Source organism: Triturus cristatus, chromosome 1_1 (assembly GCF_964204655.1).
Source record: "Triturus cristatus chromosome 1_1, aTriCri1.1, whole genome shotgun sequence".
NCBI classification, from domain to species: Eukaryota; Metazoa; Chordata; class Amphibia; order Caudata; family Salamandridae; genus Triturus; species Triturus cristatus.
The window spans coordinates 932,449,045-932,466,178 of NC_140579.1; the positions used below are offsets into that span (position 1 = coordinate 932,449,045).

The following is a 17,134-nucleotide window of genomic DNA, read 5'->3' on the forward strand; positions in this document are numbered from 1 at the left end:
GGCAGCATGATGGGGTCTCGCGAGATGTGGACTGAAAAAGCCACTGGTAGCGGTCAATGGGAAGGAGCTGTGCAGACATGTGAACATTCAGGTCTGTGGTTAATATAAGACCCTCAGTGGATTAGTGGTGGGGTTCGTGGGAGCCTGCAGTCAGCCTGCCTGTTTCAAATGATTGTCGTGTGTTCTAGTTAACAGACACTTAGCTGGTCTCAAAGTGGAGCCAGTGAGTTGTTTTCATTATATTATTATGTTCTCATAACCTTCAGCTGTTTTACTCTTGAAGCAACAAAACATAAAAAGTGCCTTTTAACATATATGTTTTATGTCCTCAGGCCAAGGGATGAGGAGAGTGACATCATCAGCTTTGCCCAGAGAGCCAATGAGAAGGCTGGAAGGAGTCCAGATAGGGAATCTGTGTCTGGTAACCCGTTCATTGTGAAACCTTTGAAGAATCTGCCCCCAGCAGAACAGCTTCTGCAGCCCCAAAACTCAGAAGACCCGGGCAGGATGAACAAGGGCAGTGCAGAGGAAGGGGCAGCCCAGATAGCTGCCACTGCCCCAGACAACGAAAAAAAAGAGGGGGGTCCTCAGCCGGGCTCAGAAATAAATGAAGTTCACAGCGCAGAAGGGTCGCCTCAGCAAACCCCTCCTGTCAGATGCAGCTTGACTTACCTCAGCGCCCTCCAGGCCAATGGAAAGAAGACAAACAGTGACCCTTGATCATTTGAAATCAACCCCCTATGTTCTGCCTTGCGGGGTTCCACAGGGCTCATCACTGAGCCCATCCCTCTTTAATATCTATGTGTCAGAACTGGCTCCTTTGATCCTGCAATTCTGCTTTGGCTTAAATCTTTATGCCGACGACACACAGAGTGTGATAGCCTCTTCTAAAGATCAAGCTTCCCCTGCACATCAGTTTCAAAATTGTATGCTGGAAATTAATAGTTGGATGAGCAAACACTGTTTAAAGCTTAATTCGGAGAAAACCGAGATAGTGATCTTTGGTAATCTCCAACCTAAATGGGACGGCTTATGGTGGCCTATTGAGTTGGGAAAAGTACCAAAACCAGTAGCAAAAGGAAAAAATCTAGGGGTACTGATTGATAACAAGCTATTGTACTCACAGCCAACTAACGCTTGTTTCTGCTTCCTTTCATCGGATTAAGAAATTGAGGAAGGTTCTTCCGTACATTCCTATCGATACTAGGAGGGCGGTTGTGACTGCTATCAAAACTAGATTACTGCAATGGATTGTATCAGAATATGCAGAAACAACATCTAAAAAAACTACAGACGGTACAATATGCAGCCGCAAGACTCCTATTGAATCTGCCTAAACACGAGTCAGTCTCTAAGGAGATTCGGAAACTCCATTGTCTTCCTGTGGCAAGCTGCGTCAAGTTTAAGACGCTATACCTATAAAACCTTGAATAACATGGGACCCGTATTCTCAACAAGTTTTTTTTCTTGGTACCATCCTGATAGACAGCTACGCTCTACTGACGCCAGGCTCATGATGGTTCCCAGGATTCGTACCTCCAGCTGGGGGGGGGCCATAGCATTGCTTATGTTACGGGCAAATTATGGAATATGCTTCCAATGCATATTAGGTCAGCAAGTTTGCTATCCTCATTCAGAAAGAGTCTTAAAACCTGGTTGTTCCAGTACTAGATCACGACCCTCTGGGCATACTTTTAGTCACAGCACCAATACACCTTCAGGTATTTGTGTGTTCAATAAATTAAATTAATATAACATAACTCTTGATAGTCTCAGAGCATCCTTGGCTTTGTGAACTATTTTCGCTCAAGGTTGCTGCGACAAGTTCCCTATTCTATACTATATCCCTTGCAGCAGCACAGCAGCACTATATGTGTGTGTATGTATATATATATTGATGATGAATTTGGATCATATGGAAAATGACATTGATATTTATATCCAAATATTGGTTTATATATTTCAATACCAAGTATATATGATCAATGGGAGCATTTAAAAATGACTACAAGCATTTATGCGTGTATTATCTTGAGTATAAGCTGAGGATTACCAAGTATTTTGTTTATGTTCATGAATTCATTTCAGCACTGGCATTTTAAAAAGTGGGACACTGTTTTGAGCGCTGTCATGTGATCAAACCCTCTTGTACGGCCGAAATGCGTAATGGCAGAAGACTAAATAATAATTAAATCCGCACAACAGAAGGTCTGCACTCGTTTTTTCAAATTGGATGTGTTACGAGTCAAAGAGATATTTTACCGGCATTGGACTGTCGCCGGTGAGCAGACCCCCTCCCGGGAAGAAGGCTCCGTAGCAGACAGTCTGTTTGCATCAGTCGGTTCTTGCCTGCAGTGTCGCGGGCTCGTGGCATTGCTTCGGCGGGGACCCCCAGGGCACCAAACGAAGTTGGGGGTGAAACGGACGGAGCCCCCCATACGCAGTACTAACAATCCCATTGTGAGACGAAACAACGGAGGTATGAGGCAGCGGTGGACCAGGCAGCGATTGCACGTCGGACATATCGCTCGGCTGAGCACATAGTAGACGGGCTGTGTTGCCGGACTTTTAATCGATCTGAGCCTTTAAGGTACGCGTTACATATTGCAGTGCTGCATGGGTCGGGAGGTGTGCTTCTCTCCTCTCATCTCGGGACAGTGTTTGGGCATTGCTTAACATTGCCAAAAAGATTGACCGGGGGAGGAAAAACCTTTTCAATATAAGTCGAAATGTCTGCCGACGCGCTCAGAAACCGTGAGCTCGCCGCGGATGAAATGTTTTCAGAAAATGTAGAGATTCAAGCCAATGCTAACATAGAGGGAACTAATGATTCCAGTGCCAGAACTAATGGACTCAAAGATAATTTTAGACTGCTGGAGAAATATAAACGCCAAGAACAATCCAAGTGGTGGGAGGCGCGCTCTTTGAAAAGATATTTGGATGTGGGGAGTGTGAGAAATTGGCCTGATATATGATGTCACTAATTCTAGTGTTCACCTTGTATCAGTCCAAACAACCCTTATGGTGATTGGTTGTAAAGTCAACCTTATAGACCAGCTATCCTAGTGGTAGCATGGACAAGAGCAGTCTTAGGCTAAACTCTGTATGGCATGTGAAGCCAGCTGTTATACCATATGTAATCCCTTGAATACCAAATGAAAGGACACCACAACAGATATATATAAAAATAGAATGTATTTATTCTAGTCAAACCCTCAGCACTCTTTATGAGATTTGAGGTAAATACAACACAGTCTTATTTAAGCATACATTAAGTCACACAGGTAAGTAATACAGTTAGGCCCTAGGGGCCACGCAAACCATATACTAAGTAAGTGGTATAAGAACCACTGTCACGAACACAGGATAGGCCTAGGCCTAGGGAATCGCTGGGGCTACACTATACTACCAAAGGTTAGGAAGTGGGAAGCCCACGGGATTCAGGTGCAGAGTGGAAACACGCACGCGTAATGCGTAAAAGTCAATAGAAATAGTAGTTATTAGAAATTAACAGTTTTAGGACACTTCTGGAATAGCTAGGAGTTAGAGACTTGGAAACTAGACCCTAGGATAGTCAATACCCTTGTGAGCACCGGAGTACTCAAGTTACCTAGCCCACGGGCTGCGGGTGCATAGGTGTGAACTTGCGTCGGGTTTCGTCGTTGACTCCTATGGATGCCTGAAGGAAAGTTGCTGACAGGCAGTCAGTGAAGAGTGTCCGGCGGATCCCAAGGATGGAATCAAGAAGGAAGGATACCTGCAAGCAGAGGGGACAGAGTCTAGGTCACCAGCCAGGAGCCGGGAAGGAATCAGGAAGGAACCAGGCGATATCGTGCAGATGCAGGTGAGGAGGTGAAGCTTGTCGCAGCAGCCACGGGTACCAGGAGGCATCGAGGACGACCAGGACCAGGAGGTGAGCTGTCCCACGAAGGCTCTTGCTGTCGGCGGCGTCGATGTCGAGTTAGGACCCAACAAGCCTTGGCAAGCGGAACCCACGCAGAATGGAGGACTTGCTTCTGGTGCAGACCAGGAAGGTCTGGGGTGCTTCTCTTTCACAGAGGAGTGGGTGCCAGTCTGGAGGAGCCGGACCAGCAAGGTGAAATCAAAGGTTCGTCGTCGCAGAGGTCACTAGCCAACGGGCCAGCAACCGGACAACAGGTCGAGCAACTCAGGTGCAGAAGGGCCCCACGCAGAACACGTGAAGTATGGGGAGCTGATCTTCTTTGCAGATGGTGCTCGGGATGGGGGCTTCTCAATTCCCCAAGCACAGCCTTGAGGAAGCCTCAGAAGTTGCGCTAGTCAGTTACTAGCCACTTTTCCCAAGTCGCCGGTCCCACGTCTCTCATCGCCTCCACGGGTCTCAGCTTTGCTGTAGAGGTGGATCTGGTTCAGAGGTGTATGGAAGTCTCGGCGCTGGTCAGTCTCTGCAGTCGTCCCTCGTAGGATCAGTCGCAAAGCAAGCAGCGGTCGCTGGATGGTGCCTGGTTGCCCAGGGTGGTCACTCCTTGGCCACAAGGGAGATTCTTCAGTCTGCTTCCTGAAGTCGAATGTCGAAGGTCCAGAGTTTCTGTTCAAGTTGCAGATTCAGGATAATCTAATTCTGCAGGGCTCAGCTACCTTCTAATATACTACGCTAGTGGGCTGGGCTACCTGCAAGGTCCCTCCTATGGGTGGGACCAGGAAGGGGGGTGGCTACACCCCCTTTCCTTTGTCCAGTTTCGCGCCAGAGCTGGGGCTGGAGTGCCCCAGCACCGGTTTGAACTGGACTATGCATGGAGCACCTTATGTGCCCCAGGCATGTCTCATTCCTTTTAGCCCTCCCTGCCCCAATACACTAAAGTCTGTCTGGGGAGGTGCTAGCACCTCCCCAAGCAGGAAACCTATTGTCCAGGCCTCCCTGGCTGGGAGGGCTCCCAGCTGCAGGAGGTCAGACTCGTGTCTGTGGCAGCAGCATCCATTTTGTGATGCTGAGGCTTTGGTCAGAGTTAAACAGCAAAGTAGGATTTTAACATGTCTCTCCCTCTAGAAGGGAGGAATAATATCCTCATCACCAGAAATGGTATGGGGGTATTATTCCAAAGTGTTAGACACCTTACACAACATAGTTACCATAACCGTTTAAGATTATAAGGCACTTTAAGAGTATATGGTAGGCGATATCATAGAACAGCTATAAGGACATGGTTCCGAAAGCTGCAGACAGGCTCAGCTCATGCTAGAGCACCATCTCACATGTTACCAAGCACTCTGCCTCCAGGATTGTTAAGGCCTGCCATAGGAGTGGCTCACAGGTACACATGTGTCTATTTTAAGGGTAGATATAGGTATACTATATCTAAGCAAGGGGTGATTACACGACCTTGCCCCAGCTGAGTGATCAGCCAGTTGTGTCTGATTGGAAGGCCAGGCCAGGGATGGCATAATACATGCTGCAGGCCCTGGGAGGCCTAGGGTACCCCTATGCCCTGGGTACCTAGGGTACACTGTACGAAAGGAGATAAGGCTGTCCTTGACCAGGTAAGCCTATATTGCCGAAGTGGCCATATAAGGAAGAACCAGCACTGGCATGGTTACCCCCTGTCTCATGGTCCACTAAGCAATCCCTCACCCTAAAGGTATCATAGGGTCTCCACCATAGGGAATCTCTACCTTTGGTGTGTCTTTGCAAAGTAAAAGGCTGGTGTTGAGATGGAGTACTGAAGTGAGTGTCCTCAAAGTGAGGCCTCAGCTTCCTCCAATCATCCTCCACCATGGATGCCTTTCTTTCTTTAACTGAGTTGCACTGTGCTCTCAGGGTCAGCCTCTGGCTACCTAAAGCTGGAGGCTGGGTCCCTTTGGTGGGCTTACTGGAGGGACAGGTCAGGGTTGGGGCCCTAAGGTCCCATGTTTGCCTGTGCCCAACAGAATCCCTCTGGGGGAGGTCCATAACTACCTGTAAAGGAGATCCCTCAGGAATGTTTTTAACCATCACCTGGCTAGGGCTACTAGCCAGGCAATCCTCATTCTTTTGATGGGGGGGTTCTTGTGGACAGGGGCCCTCTTGGGGTCCACTGGCCTCCCTGACCTCTGCAGCCCTGGGCTGACTGAGGCAGGGTAGAGAGAGGCAGGCTACCTGCACCAGACTGGGTCCCACCTTGGAAAGGTCCACTGACATCAGAGGCTCTGCCAGGCCAGGCCTCGCTACCTCTGGGGCAGTTCCTTCACAAGGGGTGAGGTCAGATCCCTGAGGAGGCTGACCTTTTCCTAATGTCTGGGGAGAGGGAGACTTTTCTTCCTCTCCACTACTCTCTGTTTGTGTGGAGTGATCCATAGTTTCAGGCTTCACTACACCTATGTCAGTCTGAGTATGGGCTGAGACCATTACAGCCTTGCCAACCTTTGCAGGGAGGCACTCAGTTTGGGTTTGAGCTGTGACTGTCACAGCTCTGCCAATCTCTACAGGGAAGTCTGTCTTTGCCTGGGCTGTGGCTACCACTGCCCTTCCAACCTTTTCAGGGAGGAAATCTACTTGGACAGGGGTTGTGGCTGGCACAACCCCACTACCCTTTTGTGAAAGGCCTCCCATTTTAGAATGGGTGTCTTGTTCAACTCCAGCCCAAGCTGAGAGTTCCAAGTCATTCCCCAGTAAGCAGTCTACAGGCAAGGTTGGGGACACTGCCACCCTCTTAGGGCCAGTGACACCTCCCCAGCTGAGACATACCTCTGCCATGGGATGACTGTTCTGTTTGCCATCAATGTTAGTTACCTGGTACGAGAAACCAGGCAAAAGCTGCTCAGAGGGAACTAGTCTGTGAGTCACCATATTGATGCTAGCTCCAGTGTCTCTGTAGGCCTCAGCTTTTCTACCATTGATGTAGGGTTCCTGTCTGTACCTACCCAAAGTGTTGGGACAGGCAGTGAAGTTGGCAAACCCCATGCCACCATCACAGACAAGAGTAGCTGCTGCAGGGGACTTGGATAAGCCAGGGTCCACCTGTGTTCCCCAAGAAAACCCAACCAAATTTTTGGGGGCACTCCCACCACCTGGGGGATTACTGCTGACAGTAATAGGTGGTGTTACAGGAGTAATTGGAGGAACAGTTTTGTTTTTAGCCTTTGGGCAACTGCTGTCAGTTTTCTAATGCCCAGGAACTTTACATTCATGGCAGTAAGGCTTTTTAACTGTGGTAGAGGAGGGAGCTTGGGACCCACCACCCTGTGTGGAGTTTTGGGGCCCTGAGGAAGATTTCTCTTTTGTTTTATCCCCACCCTTCTCTTGAGGCTTGGTGGTATCTTTCTTTTGGTCACCACCCTGATTTTTAGGCCTAATCCTGGTCCTGACCCATTTATCTGCCTTCTTTCCCAATTCTTGGGGAGAGGTCAAATCTGAGTCTACCAGGTGTTGATGGAGAAGCTGGTTTTGACAATTATTAAGGATCTGCTCCCTCATAATCAAGTTGTACAATCCTGTATAGTCCTGCACCTTGCTGCCATTTAACCAACCTTCCAAAGCCTTAGTGGCACAATCCACAAAATCAGACCAGTCCTGTGTCTGTGTCTTCTGGGTGTCTCTGAACAACAACCTATATTGCTCAGTGGTTAAGCCAAACCAATCTATCAGAGCACTCTTCAGGACTTTGTAATTGTCAGCATCCTCATCACTAACTGTGAGGAGATTGTCTCTACCTTTGTCAGAAAAGGAGAGCCACAAGATAGCTGCCCACTGACTCTGGGGTACCTGCTGTACTTTGCAGGCCCTCTCCAAAGCAGTCATCCACTTGTGGATGTCATCCCCATTCTGATATGGGGGGACTATCTTGCTTAGGTTTCTATGGTCATAAGACCTATCTCTATCCTTAGGGATATTGCTGCCACCAGTGGGATCTAACCCACTTAACTTCTGCTCTCTGGCCAGAGCAAGCTTCTCTTTGGCAAGGGCAAGTTCTTCCCTTTCAATCCTCACATTGGCTTCCCTCATTCTGGCCTGATGCTCTTTTCTCTGTGGAGAAGTCATTCCCCTGTGAGAAGAGGCATTGGAGCTACTAGAGACATGGGAGTGGATAGATTCCCTTGAAGGGGATCTTCCTCTGCTGCTTCTCTGGTTAAGTCCACTTGAGGGTCTGAATGGGGGGACCCCAGTCAGACTCCCATGTAGGCTTAAGTTAGCCTGGCTAAGTCTCCCAACTTGGACCTGGCTGTCTACCTCATCTTCTGAAGTCCCTTCTGACTCATCTGTAGTGGGTAGACCCTCACCTGTACCTAGGGTACTAACCTGGGAGGCTCTCTGAGCATCATACTCTTCTAAGATCTCCACTAGTTGAATGAGGGTAGGGTTTGAACCCTGTTTTAACTTTCTGGAGGTACACAATTGTCTCATCTCCTGAAAAGTTAGGGTATCATATCTAGAGGGTATCTTTTTAGGATCTACCCCTCCTGAGAGAGAATCAACTTGATCTCCTCTCAGAGACATGATCTAGTGAGGGTGTGGTGTGTGCACCTACCTACACTAGTTGTATCTACTAAACCTCTCTAGTAGTTGTAGTCAGGGTGTGCTAGGCCCTTCAACCTACAACAACTAAGTCCAGTAGGACTTAAGTATTTATAATCTATGTTATATGTACCTAACAATATCTATGTGATCTTTCAATTTAGTATCTCAAGATTACAATGGTATTAACAACAGCAAGCTCAGATCCCACCGCTGCCACCAATGTGAGAAGTTGGCCTGATATATGATGTCACTAATTCTAGTGTACACCTTGTATCAGTCCAAACAACCCTTATGGTGATTGGTTGTAAAGTCAACCTTATAGACCAGCTATCCTAGTGGTAGCATGGACAAGAGCAGTCTTAGGCTAAACTCTGTATGGCATGTGAAGCCAGCTGTTATACCATATGTAATCCCTTGAATACCAAAAGAAAGGACACCACAACAGATATATATATAAAAATAGAATGTATTTATTCTAGTCAAACCCTCAGCACTCTTTATGAGATTCGAGGTAAGTACAACACAGTCTTATTTAAGCATACATTAAGTCACACAGGTAAGTAATACAGTTAGGCCCTAGGGGCCACGCAAACCATATACTAAGTAAGTGGTATAAGAACCACTGTCACGAACACAGGATAGGCCTAGGCCTAGGGAATCGCTGGGGCTACACTATACTACCAAAGGTTAGGAAGTGGGAGGCCCACGGGATTTAGGTGCAGAGTGGAAACACTCACGCGTAATGCGTAAAAGTCAATAGAAATAGTAGTTATTAGAAATTAACAGTTTTAGGACACTTCTGGAATAGCTAGGAGTTCGAAACTTGGAAACTAGACCCTAGGATAGTCAATACCCTTGTGAGCACCGGAGTACTCAAGTTACCTAGCCCACGAGCTGCGGGTGCATAGGTGTGAACTTGCGTCGGGTTTCGTAGTTGACTCCTATGGATGCCTGAAGGAAAGTTGCTGACAGGCAGTCAGTGAAGAGTGTCCGGTGGATCCCAAGGATGGAATCAAGAAGGAAGGATACCTGCAAGCAGAGGGGACAGAGTCTAGGTCACCAGCCAGGAGCCGGGAAGGAACCAGGAAGGAACAAGGTGATGTCGTGCAGATGCAGGTGAGGAGGTGAAGCTTGTCGCAGCAGCCACGGGTACCAGGAGGCGTAGAGGACAACCAGGACCAGGAGGTGAGCTGTCCCACAAAGGCTCTTGCTGTTGGCGGCGTCGAAGTCGAGTTAGGACCCAACAAGCCTTGGCAAGCGGAACCCACGCAGAATGGAGGACTTGCTTCTGGTGCAGACCAGGAAGGTCTGGGGTGCTTCTCTTTCACAGATGAGCGGGTGCCAGTCTGGTGGAGCCGGACCAGCAAGGTGAAATCAAAGGTTCGTCGTCGCAGAGGTCACTAGCCAACGGGCCAGCAACCGGACAACACGTTGAGCAACTCAGGTGCAGAAGGGCCCCACGCAGAACACGTGAAGTGTGGGGAACTGATCTTCTTTGCAGATGGTGCTCGGGATGGGGGCTTCTCAATTCCCCCAGCACAGCCTCGAGGAAGCCTCAGAAGTCGCGCTAGTCAGTTACTAGCCACTTTTCCCAAGTCGCCGGTCCCATGTCCCTCGTCGCCTCCACGGGTCTCAGCTTTGCTGTAGAGGTGGATCTGGTTCAGAGGTGTCTTGAAGTCTCAGCGCTGGTCAGTCTCTGCAGTCGTCCCTCGTAGGATCAGTCGCAAAGCAAGCAGCGGTCGCTGGATGGTGCCTGGTTGCCCAGGGTGGTCACTCCTTGGCCACAAGGGAGATTCTTCAGTCTGCTTCCTGAAGTCGAATGTCGAAGGTCCAGAGTATCTGTTCAAGTTGCAGATTCAGGATAATCTAATTCTGCAGGGCTCAGCTACCTTCTAATATACTAGGCTAGTGGGCTGGGCTACCTGCAAGGTCCCTCCTATGGGTGGGACCAGGAAGGGGGGTGGCTACACCCCCTTTCCTTTGTCCAGTTTCGCGCCAGAGCTGGGGCTGGAGTGCCCCAGCACCGGTTTGAACTGGACTATGCATGGAGCACCTTGTGTGCCCCAGGCACGTCTCATTCCTTTCAGCCCTCCCTGCCCCAATACACTAAAGTCTGTCTGGGGAGGTGCTAGCACCTCCCCAAGCAGGAAACCTATTGTCCAGGCCTCCCTGGCTGGGAGGGCTCCCAGCTGCAGGAGGTCAGACTCGTGTCTGTGGCAGCAGCATCCATTTTGTGATGCTGAGGCTTTGGTCAGAGTTAAACTGCAAAGTAGGATTTTAACATGTCTCTCCCTCTAGAAGGGAGGAATAATATCCTCATCACCAGAAATGGTATGGGGGTATTATTCCAAAGTGTTAGACACCTTACACGACATGTTTTGATAAAGCCAAACCATAGTTACCATAACCGTTTAAGATTATAAGGCACTTTAAGAGTATATGGTAGGCGATATCATAGAACAGCTATAAGGACATGGTTCCGAAAGCTGCAGACAGGCTCAGCTCATGCTAGAGCACCATCTCACATGTTACCAAGCACTCTGCCTCCAGGATTGTTAAGGCCTGCCATAGGAGTGGCTCACAGGTACACATGTGTCTATTTTAAGGGTAGATATAGGTATACTATATCTAAGCAAGGGGTGATTACACGACCTTGCCCCAGCTGAGTGATCAGCCAGTTGTGTCTGATTGGAAGGCCAGGCCAGGGGTGGCATAATACATGCTGCAGCCCCTGGGAGGCCTAGGGTACCCCTATGCCCTGGGTACCTAGGGTACACTGTACAGGGTCCAATAAGGTGACCCTTACCAATTGGGTATGTACCTAGGGTACATGGAGTCCATTTTAAAGAGAGAGCAGACAGCCTGAGACCCTGAATGGCAGGATCTCAGGCCAACTAAGTCGAAAAACCAGCTAGACACTAGGCAAAAAAGTTGGGGGTAACCATAGTCAGATATCCACCTTCCTACAGGGAGAATCCCCAGGGGACTGCGTATCATGATTGCCCCCAGTTACGAGGCGCCAAACTCCCAAATGATGGCAGAATGGGGGGAATGTAACCTTGAATCATCACGAAGATTAGTACAGATATTAGTAAAGTATGCTGAAATTGATAGGGCTGATTTGCAAATTAAGATAGAAGCCCTCGAGGAAAGCATTAAGCAGCAGGAAGGTGATTCTCGATTGGGGCACAAAATGAGAGAGGAAATGTCAATAAGATTGGCAAAAGAAGAGGAAAAAATAAAGGTGCGCAAAGCATATAAATTTAAAAGGGACCACGATGACTATGCAAATGGTCAAATCTTCACTTTTGCACGACGCTATGATTCGCTAAGGGTAGCAACAGCAAACAAACGTAAGCAGGGAACCAATGAAGTAATAAACAACACCCGGAAATGTCTTCACCTTCGTACACGAGCTTGGTGCCCGATAGTGAATCTGATAATGAGAATATCAGAAGGAAAGCTGAGCAAGGAGCAATTAAACTCACATTGGGGGAAGAGTTGGACATTTTAAAACAGGGCAGAAGGGACACCTTGAGACCTCGCAACCAAGGATCTACTATAAAACAAAATCCCAAAGGAGAAGGGGGAGACGGCAAGCCTGCCGGAAGAGGAGAGACCAGGAAGCGGGGTCGGGGTCGAGCGAAGCAGAATTAGAAAAATCAAATGGGGGCTCGCCATGTACTGACAGAGAAATAGACAAGCAGGAAGAGAACACCATTGTCAATTTAGCTAACATCAATCTGTCAGCAGCGGAAACACAATTATTATCTTTAGGATTGTCCTTTTGCCCAGAATCCAACTTTCAATATACTAGAACAAGAGCTGATGTTTATCAATTTATCAGAAAACTTAAACTTGAGCAATTTCATCAACAAAGAACTTCAGTTGATTCAATGGCTTCAAAAATAACAGCCAGACATAATAATGATTCCCCAGGGCTATTAGTCTCAGATATAGGCCTATACCGGGACATGTGCCAACTGGGCAGTGGCGACCAACTGAACAGTCAGGATATCAGTCTATTGGGGGGACAGGCAAGGCCAGAAACACCATTCAAAACAAAATCAAAATTTGTTCCGTTAATGGCCCGAGATGGACTTGACACTTTTAGCGACCATGTAGTCAGTCAGATTAAGAAATTGAACTATGCCATCAACAGATCGAAAAAAACATATACAAACAGAGAAAGAAAATACAACCAATTATAATGGTCAAATTACAAAATGAAAATGTGGTTATAAGAACCTCCGACAAAGGCGGAAACATTGTCCTGTGGCCTAAGGAAGACTATATGAAGGAAGCATACAGTCAGTTAAATGATCTTCAATGCTACAGAAAAAGTACACCACTCAAGTATAAAAGTATTCAGGACGCTTTGTTCAAGAATTTATTAGCTTGGAAAAGTTTAGGGCTTCTCAGCGGGGATGAATATGGTTTTATCAAAAAAGAACATCAGCTAGTGCCCACCATCTATTTCATACCAAAAGTCCACAAGAACTTCAAGAACCCACCAGGTAGGCCCATCATTGCAGCATGTGATGGGCCACTAGAAAATCTTTCCAGATACATTGACTTTTTTCTACAGGTCCATATGAAGGAACTAAGGTCATATGTACAAGATACAAGTGATTTTCTAAACAAAATCAAAGCTTTGTCCTGGGACTCAGATTTGCTGCTTGTGACACTGGATGTATGTTCGCTATATACTTGTATCAGAAATAGGGATGGGCTAAGAGCCGTGGAGTACTTTCTTAGCACAAGACCAATGATGTATGCACAACATACACGTATGTTGTTAGATATGTTGCTTTTTAGTCTTGAAAACAATTTATTCCTTTTTAATGGCCAGTTTTTCCAACAGATTCAGGGAGTCGCAATGGGGGCCAGCTTCTCCCCGAGCTATGCCTGCCTTTTCATGGGCTGGTGGGAGGAACTGGTCCTCATGCGGAAATATGAACAAATATATACCACCAATATTGTCTCTTGGTTGCGTTTTATTGACGATCTTTTTATTGTATGGAGAGGAAGTGAAGATGATGCTATATAATTCATAGATGAAATCAATCAAAATGATTTTAATCTTAAATTTATTTTTAACATCAGCAGGCACTCAGTGACCTTTTTAGATGTTCAAATTTTATTACAAAATAATGTCTTAACTACTACCCTTTTAAGAAAACCAACGGCAGGTAATACAGTTTTACATTCGTCCAGCGCTCATCCTCCACACTTGATTCGGAGCATCCCGTATGGGGAGATGCTCCGCATTCGACGCATATGCAACAATATAGAGGATGTAAGAATCAAGCAAACTGAAAGCTGCAAACGGTTTCTAGCTAGGGGTTACAGTACAGGAACAGTTCAGGCCCCTATGAGAAGATCTCAAGCAAGGGCGAGGGAGAATCTCCTAGCCTACAAGTTTAAACCACCTGAAGAATTATCCCAGCAGAATAGACAACCTGTAAGACTTATTTTAACATACTCTAAACAGGAGAAACAGTTGAGGAGCATCATGAGACATAATTGGCACTTTATTCAAGAAGATCCTGTAATACGTGACCAGATGCCTCCAACCCCTCTATTACATTCAGAAGTTCTATGAGTATGGGGAACATGTTGGTCAACAATAATCAGGAGAGTTGCCGTAAAGACATGTGGTTGACTATTAGAAAAGGATTTTTCAAATGTCTGTCATGCAAGGCTTGCCAGTTTGGTATTAATGTAAAAACTTTTCAAACTGCTTTCTCTGACACTGTCAGAGAAATTAAGCAACATTTAACATGCAAGACAGAATTTTCAGTCTATGTATTAGAATGTGATTTCCATTTAAAATATATAGGGAGTACCAAACTGGCCTTCCACAAATGAATTCTCCAACATATCAGGGCAATAACCAATAAAGATCAAAATTACCCTGTTGCTAGACATTTCCAATCAGTCCATAGTAGCAATCCACAGTATCTGAAATATTATGCCATAGAAGCCATCCCACTTACAAAAAGAGGAGGTGACAGAGTAGCAAAATTGAGACGCCTGAAGACTAGTTATATATTAGAGTTCGGCTCTAAATACCCAGGCGAACTCAATACCACGGAAGATCTTCATACTTTCTTATGATTAATTTTTGGAGTCTTCTTAGAGAAAAACATGGTGAGGGATCGGTCAACTCAAGACCAAATTGAACCAAATTAAATTGAATTGAATCAGATAAAATTGAGGTTCAGGTTGTCCTTCATCGTTTCCCTTTAGGATAAGTAAATACAGTGTTGGTGTTTCAATCTTTTTCATTGGTTCTGTATTAACCTGGTTTTAATGATTGGTGTTAGACATAGGGTAATTTTATTATCGTAATTTTATCATTGTGTTTTATTTCCGATCATTTTTATAGGGTTTTTATAGTATTTATGGTATATAGAATTCTAACATTGTATATTTATAGCTACTTCACATCTCCTTAAATCTTGTTTGGTCCTTTTTAGAAAATTTGGAAAGAAAAATATTGATTGGTTATATCAAAATGAATAATGATTTTAGTATCAAGAACGCTGCATTTGCACAATCTAGTCATTTGGAATTCATGTTTTCCCTCATTTTTGCACTTTTATTTGCTTTTATGCTTCTTTGCACCTTGATCTGAGGTACTGTAGCACTAAAGCGCTTTACTGATCAATATAAGTTGTTTGGAAAATATATGGGTCCACCTTAATGCATAATATGCACTATGCGAATAATGAAAATGCATGACAGTGGATTGATCCAAACTAAGTATTGGTATCAATTGTGTCTATATACACTGGCCTGAAAAGTTAGTATGCCAATAGGAAGTGACACGATTGACTGGCTATTAGGTAGCCATCAGCAGATTTTTCATTCTCTACATACATATGTTAGGACATGCACAGGCATAATTTTTCATATTTTGTTATATATGGTTTTCATTTTTTATAATTTTGTCATATGTTATTGTTTCATTCGGGTGAGCACATATCCGATTCATATTTATTTTATTTCACTTTTCACGTACAATGATTCATGAAATGGTTTTACAGCATTGCTCCATACGGCATTTATGCCGGTATTTTGATGATGAATTTGGATCATATAGAAAATGACATTGATATTTATATCCAAATATTGGTTTATATATTTAAATACCAAGTATATATAATCAATGGGAGCATTTAAAAATGACTACAAGCATTTCAGCACTGGCACTTTAAAAAGTGGGACACTGTTTTGAGCGCTGTCATGTGATCAAGGCCGCTTGTACGGCCGAAACACGTAATGGCAGAAGACTAAATAATAAATAAATCTGTGCACAACAGAAGGTCTGCACTCGTTTTTTCAAATTGGATGTGTTACGAGTCAAAGATATATATATATATATATATATATATATATATATATATATATATATATATATATATATATGAATGCAAAACACCACTGCCAGTGCTTCGCTCGAACACAGAGGCGAGAAGCGGACCCAAACGATTAGTGCCAATCAAAAGTGCTTTATTGGTTGCCCAGCCTGTCCGCCATAACGCGTTTCGACCCCCACTCGGTCTTGATCACATGACACATTGCTGACGGTGCGAGTGGTATTTAAAGTGGTAAACAGGAAATGAGTTTCAGGTGTCATTGCAGCCTGTTTGACATAAAAGAAATACTACAACATGTCGACGTATATACACAGTAAGATCAATCATTGTATAAATACATAGAAATAAATACATACAAAAATATATAAATCTTTAAAACCTGAATATATCTAAAAACAGATTTCCTATGTTACTGTGTACTTGTTGTTGAGATTATTTACAATTTTCACAAAGTCCTTATTTGCGACATTTATTTAGGGTGTCAAATAAACCTCCCTGAGTTGTTTGTATTACTTTTCTAAAATTCTTGGTCAATATATAGCTGATATTTCCCTCAGTAACCGGCTATCCTTTTATATACAGTAAAGTGAATGAATAAATTAATACCGCCCAAGTGGGCCGTTGTTATTTAGCCAATAATTCCATTGTTGCAACCACAATTTAAATAACCCACTCAAAAAGTTTGTGCAAAATAGTGCAAAAAATAGTGCAAAAGGATAAAATCCTTCCTCTAAAAAATATATATGCGCAAACCAGTTACTTTCCTTAATTTAAAAAAACAGTTAAAAGAAGATGTATGGGTTCTAAATTCATATATAATATTACCAACTCCTGGTGATAGGTGTTTCATTTTCATTCCCTCAGATTTCAGATATCCCTATCTTTGAACTGTTAGTTACTTGAAGTTGTCACTCCCCACACACAAGTCATAAATATACCCATTAAATGAGTGATTGACTGGTCCTACAAGCAGGTAAAAAAGTCCTCACTAGCATTCAATCCAGCCGGATTTTTTGTGTTGAGCTTTAAGATGTATCGTGTCTCCAAGAGGCGTAGTTTGCCCTCTCGGTTACCCCCACGCTTCATTGGTGGAACCATGTCAATAACATAGTAATGGAGAAACTTGGGGTTACACTTGTGTAATAGCTCAAAATGTCTAGCGACAGGATATGCCTGATCCTTCCCTGTAATTGCCCTGATGTGCTGGAGTATCCTTTTGTGGACCGGTAACCTTGTGCTACCCACATATTTCAGTCCACAAGGACACTCCAGCACATAC

The 17,134-nt window shown here is 45.0% G+C and overlaps 1 protein-coding gene across 1 annotated transcript in view; it reads left to right on the forward strand.

Annotated features, from left to right (window-relative positions):
* LOC146871312 (FYVE, RhoGEF and PH domain-containing protein 2-like) overlaps positions 1 to 17,134 on the forward strand; it is a 385,168-nt gene that overhangs the window by 104,682 nt on the left and 263,352 nt on the right. The window contains exon 2 of the mRNA XM_085646736.1: positions 333 to 691. Within this exon, the coding sequence (XP_085502862.1) occupies positions 333 to 691 (359 nt within the window). The remainder of the gene's footprint in view (positions 1 to 332; positions 692 to 17,134) is intronic.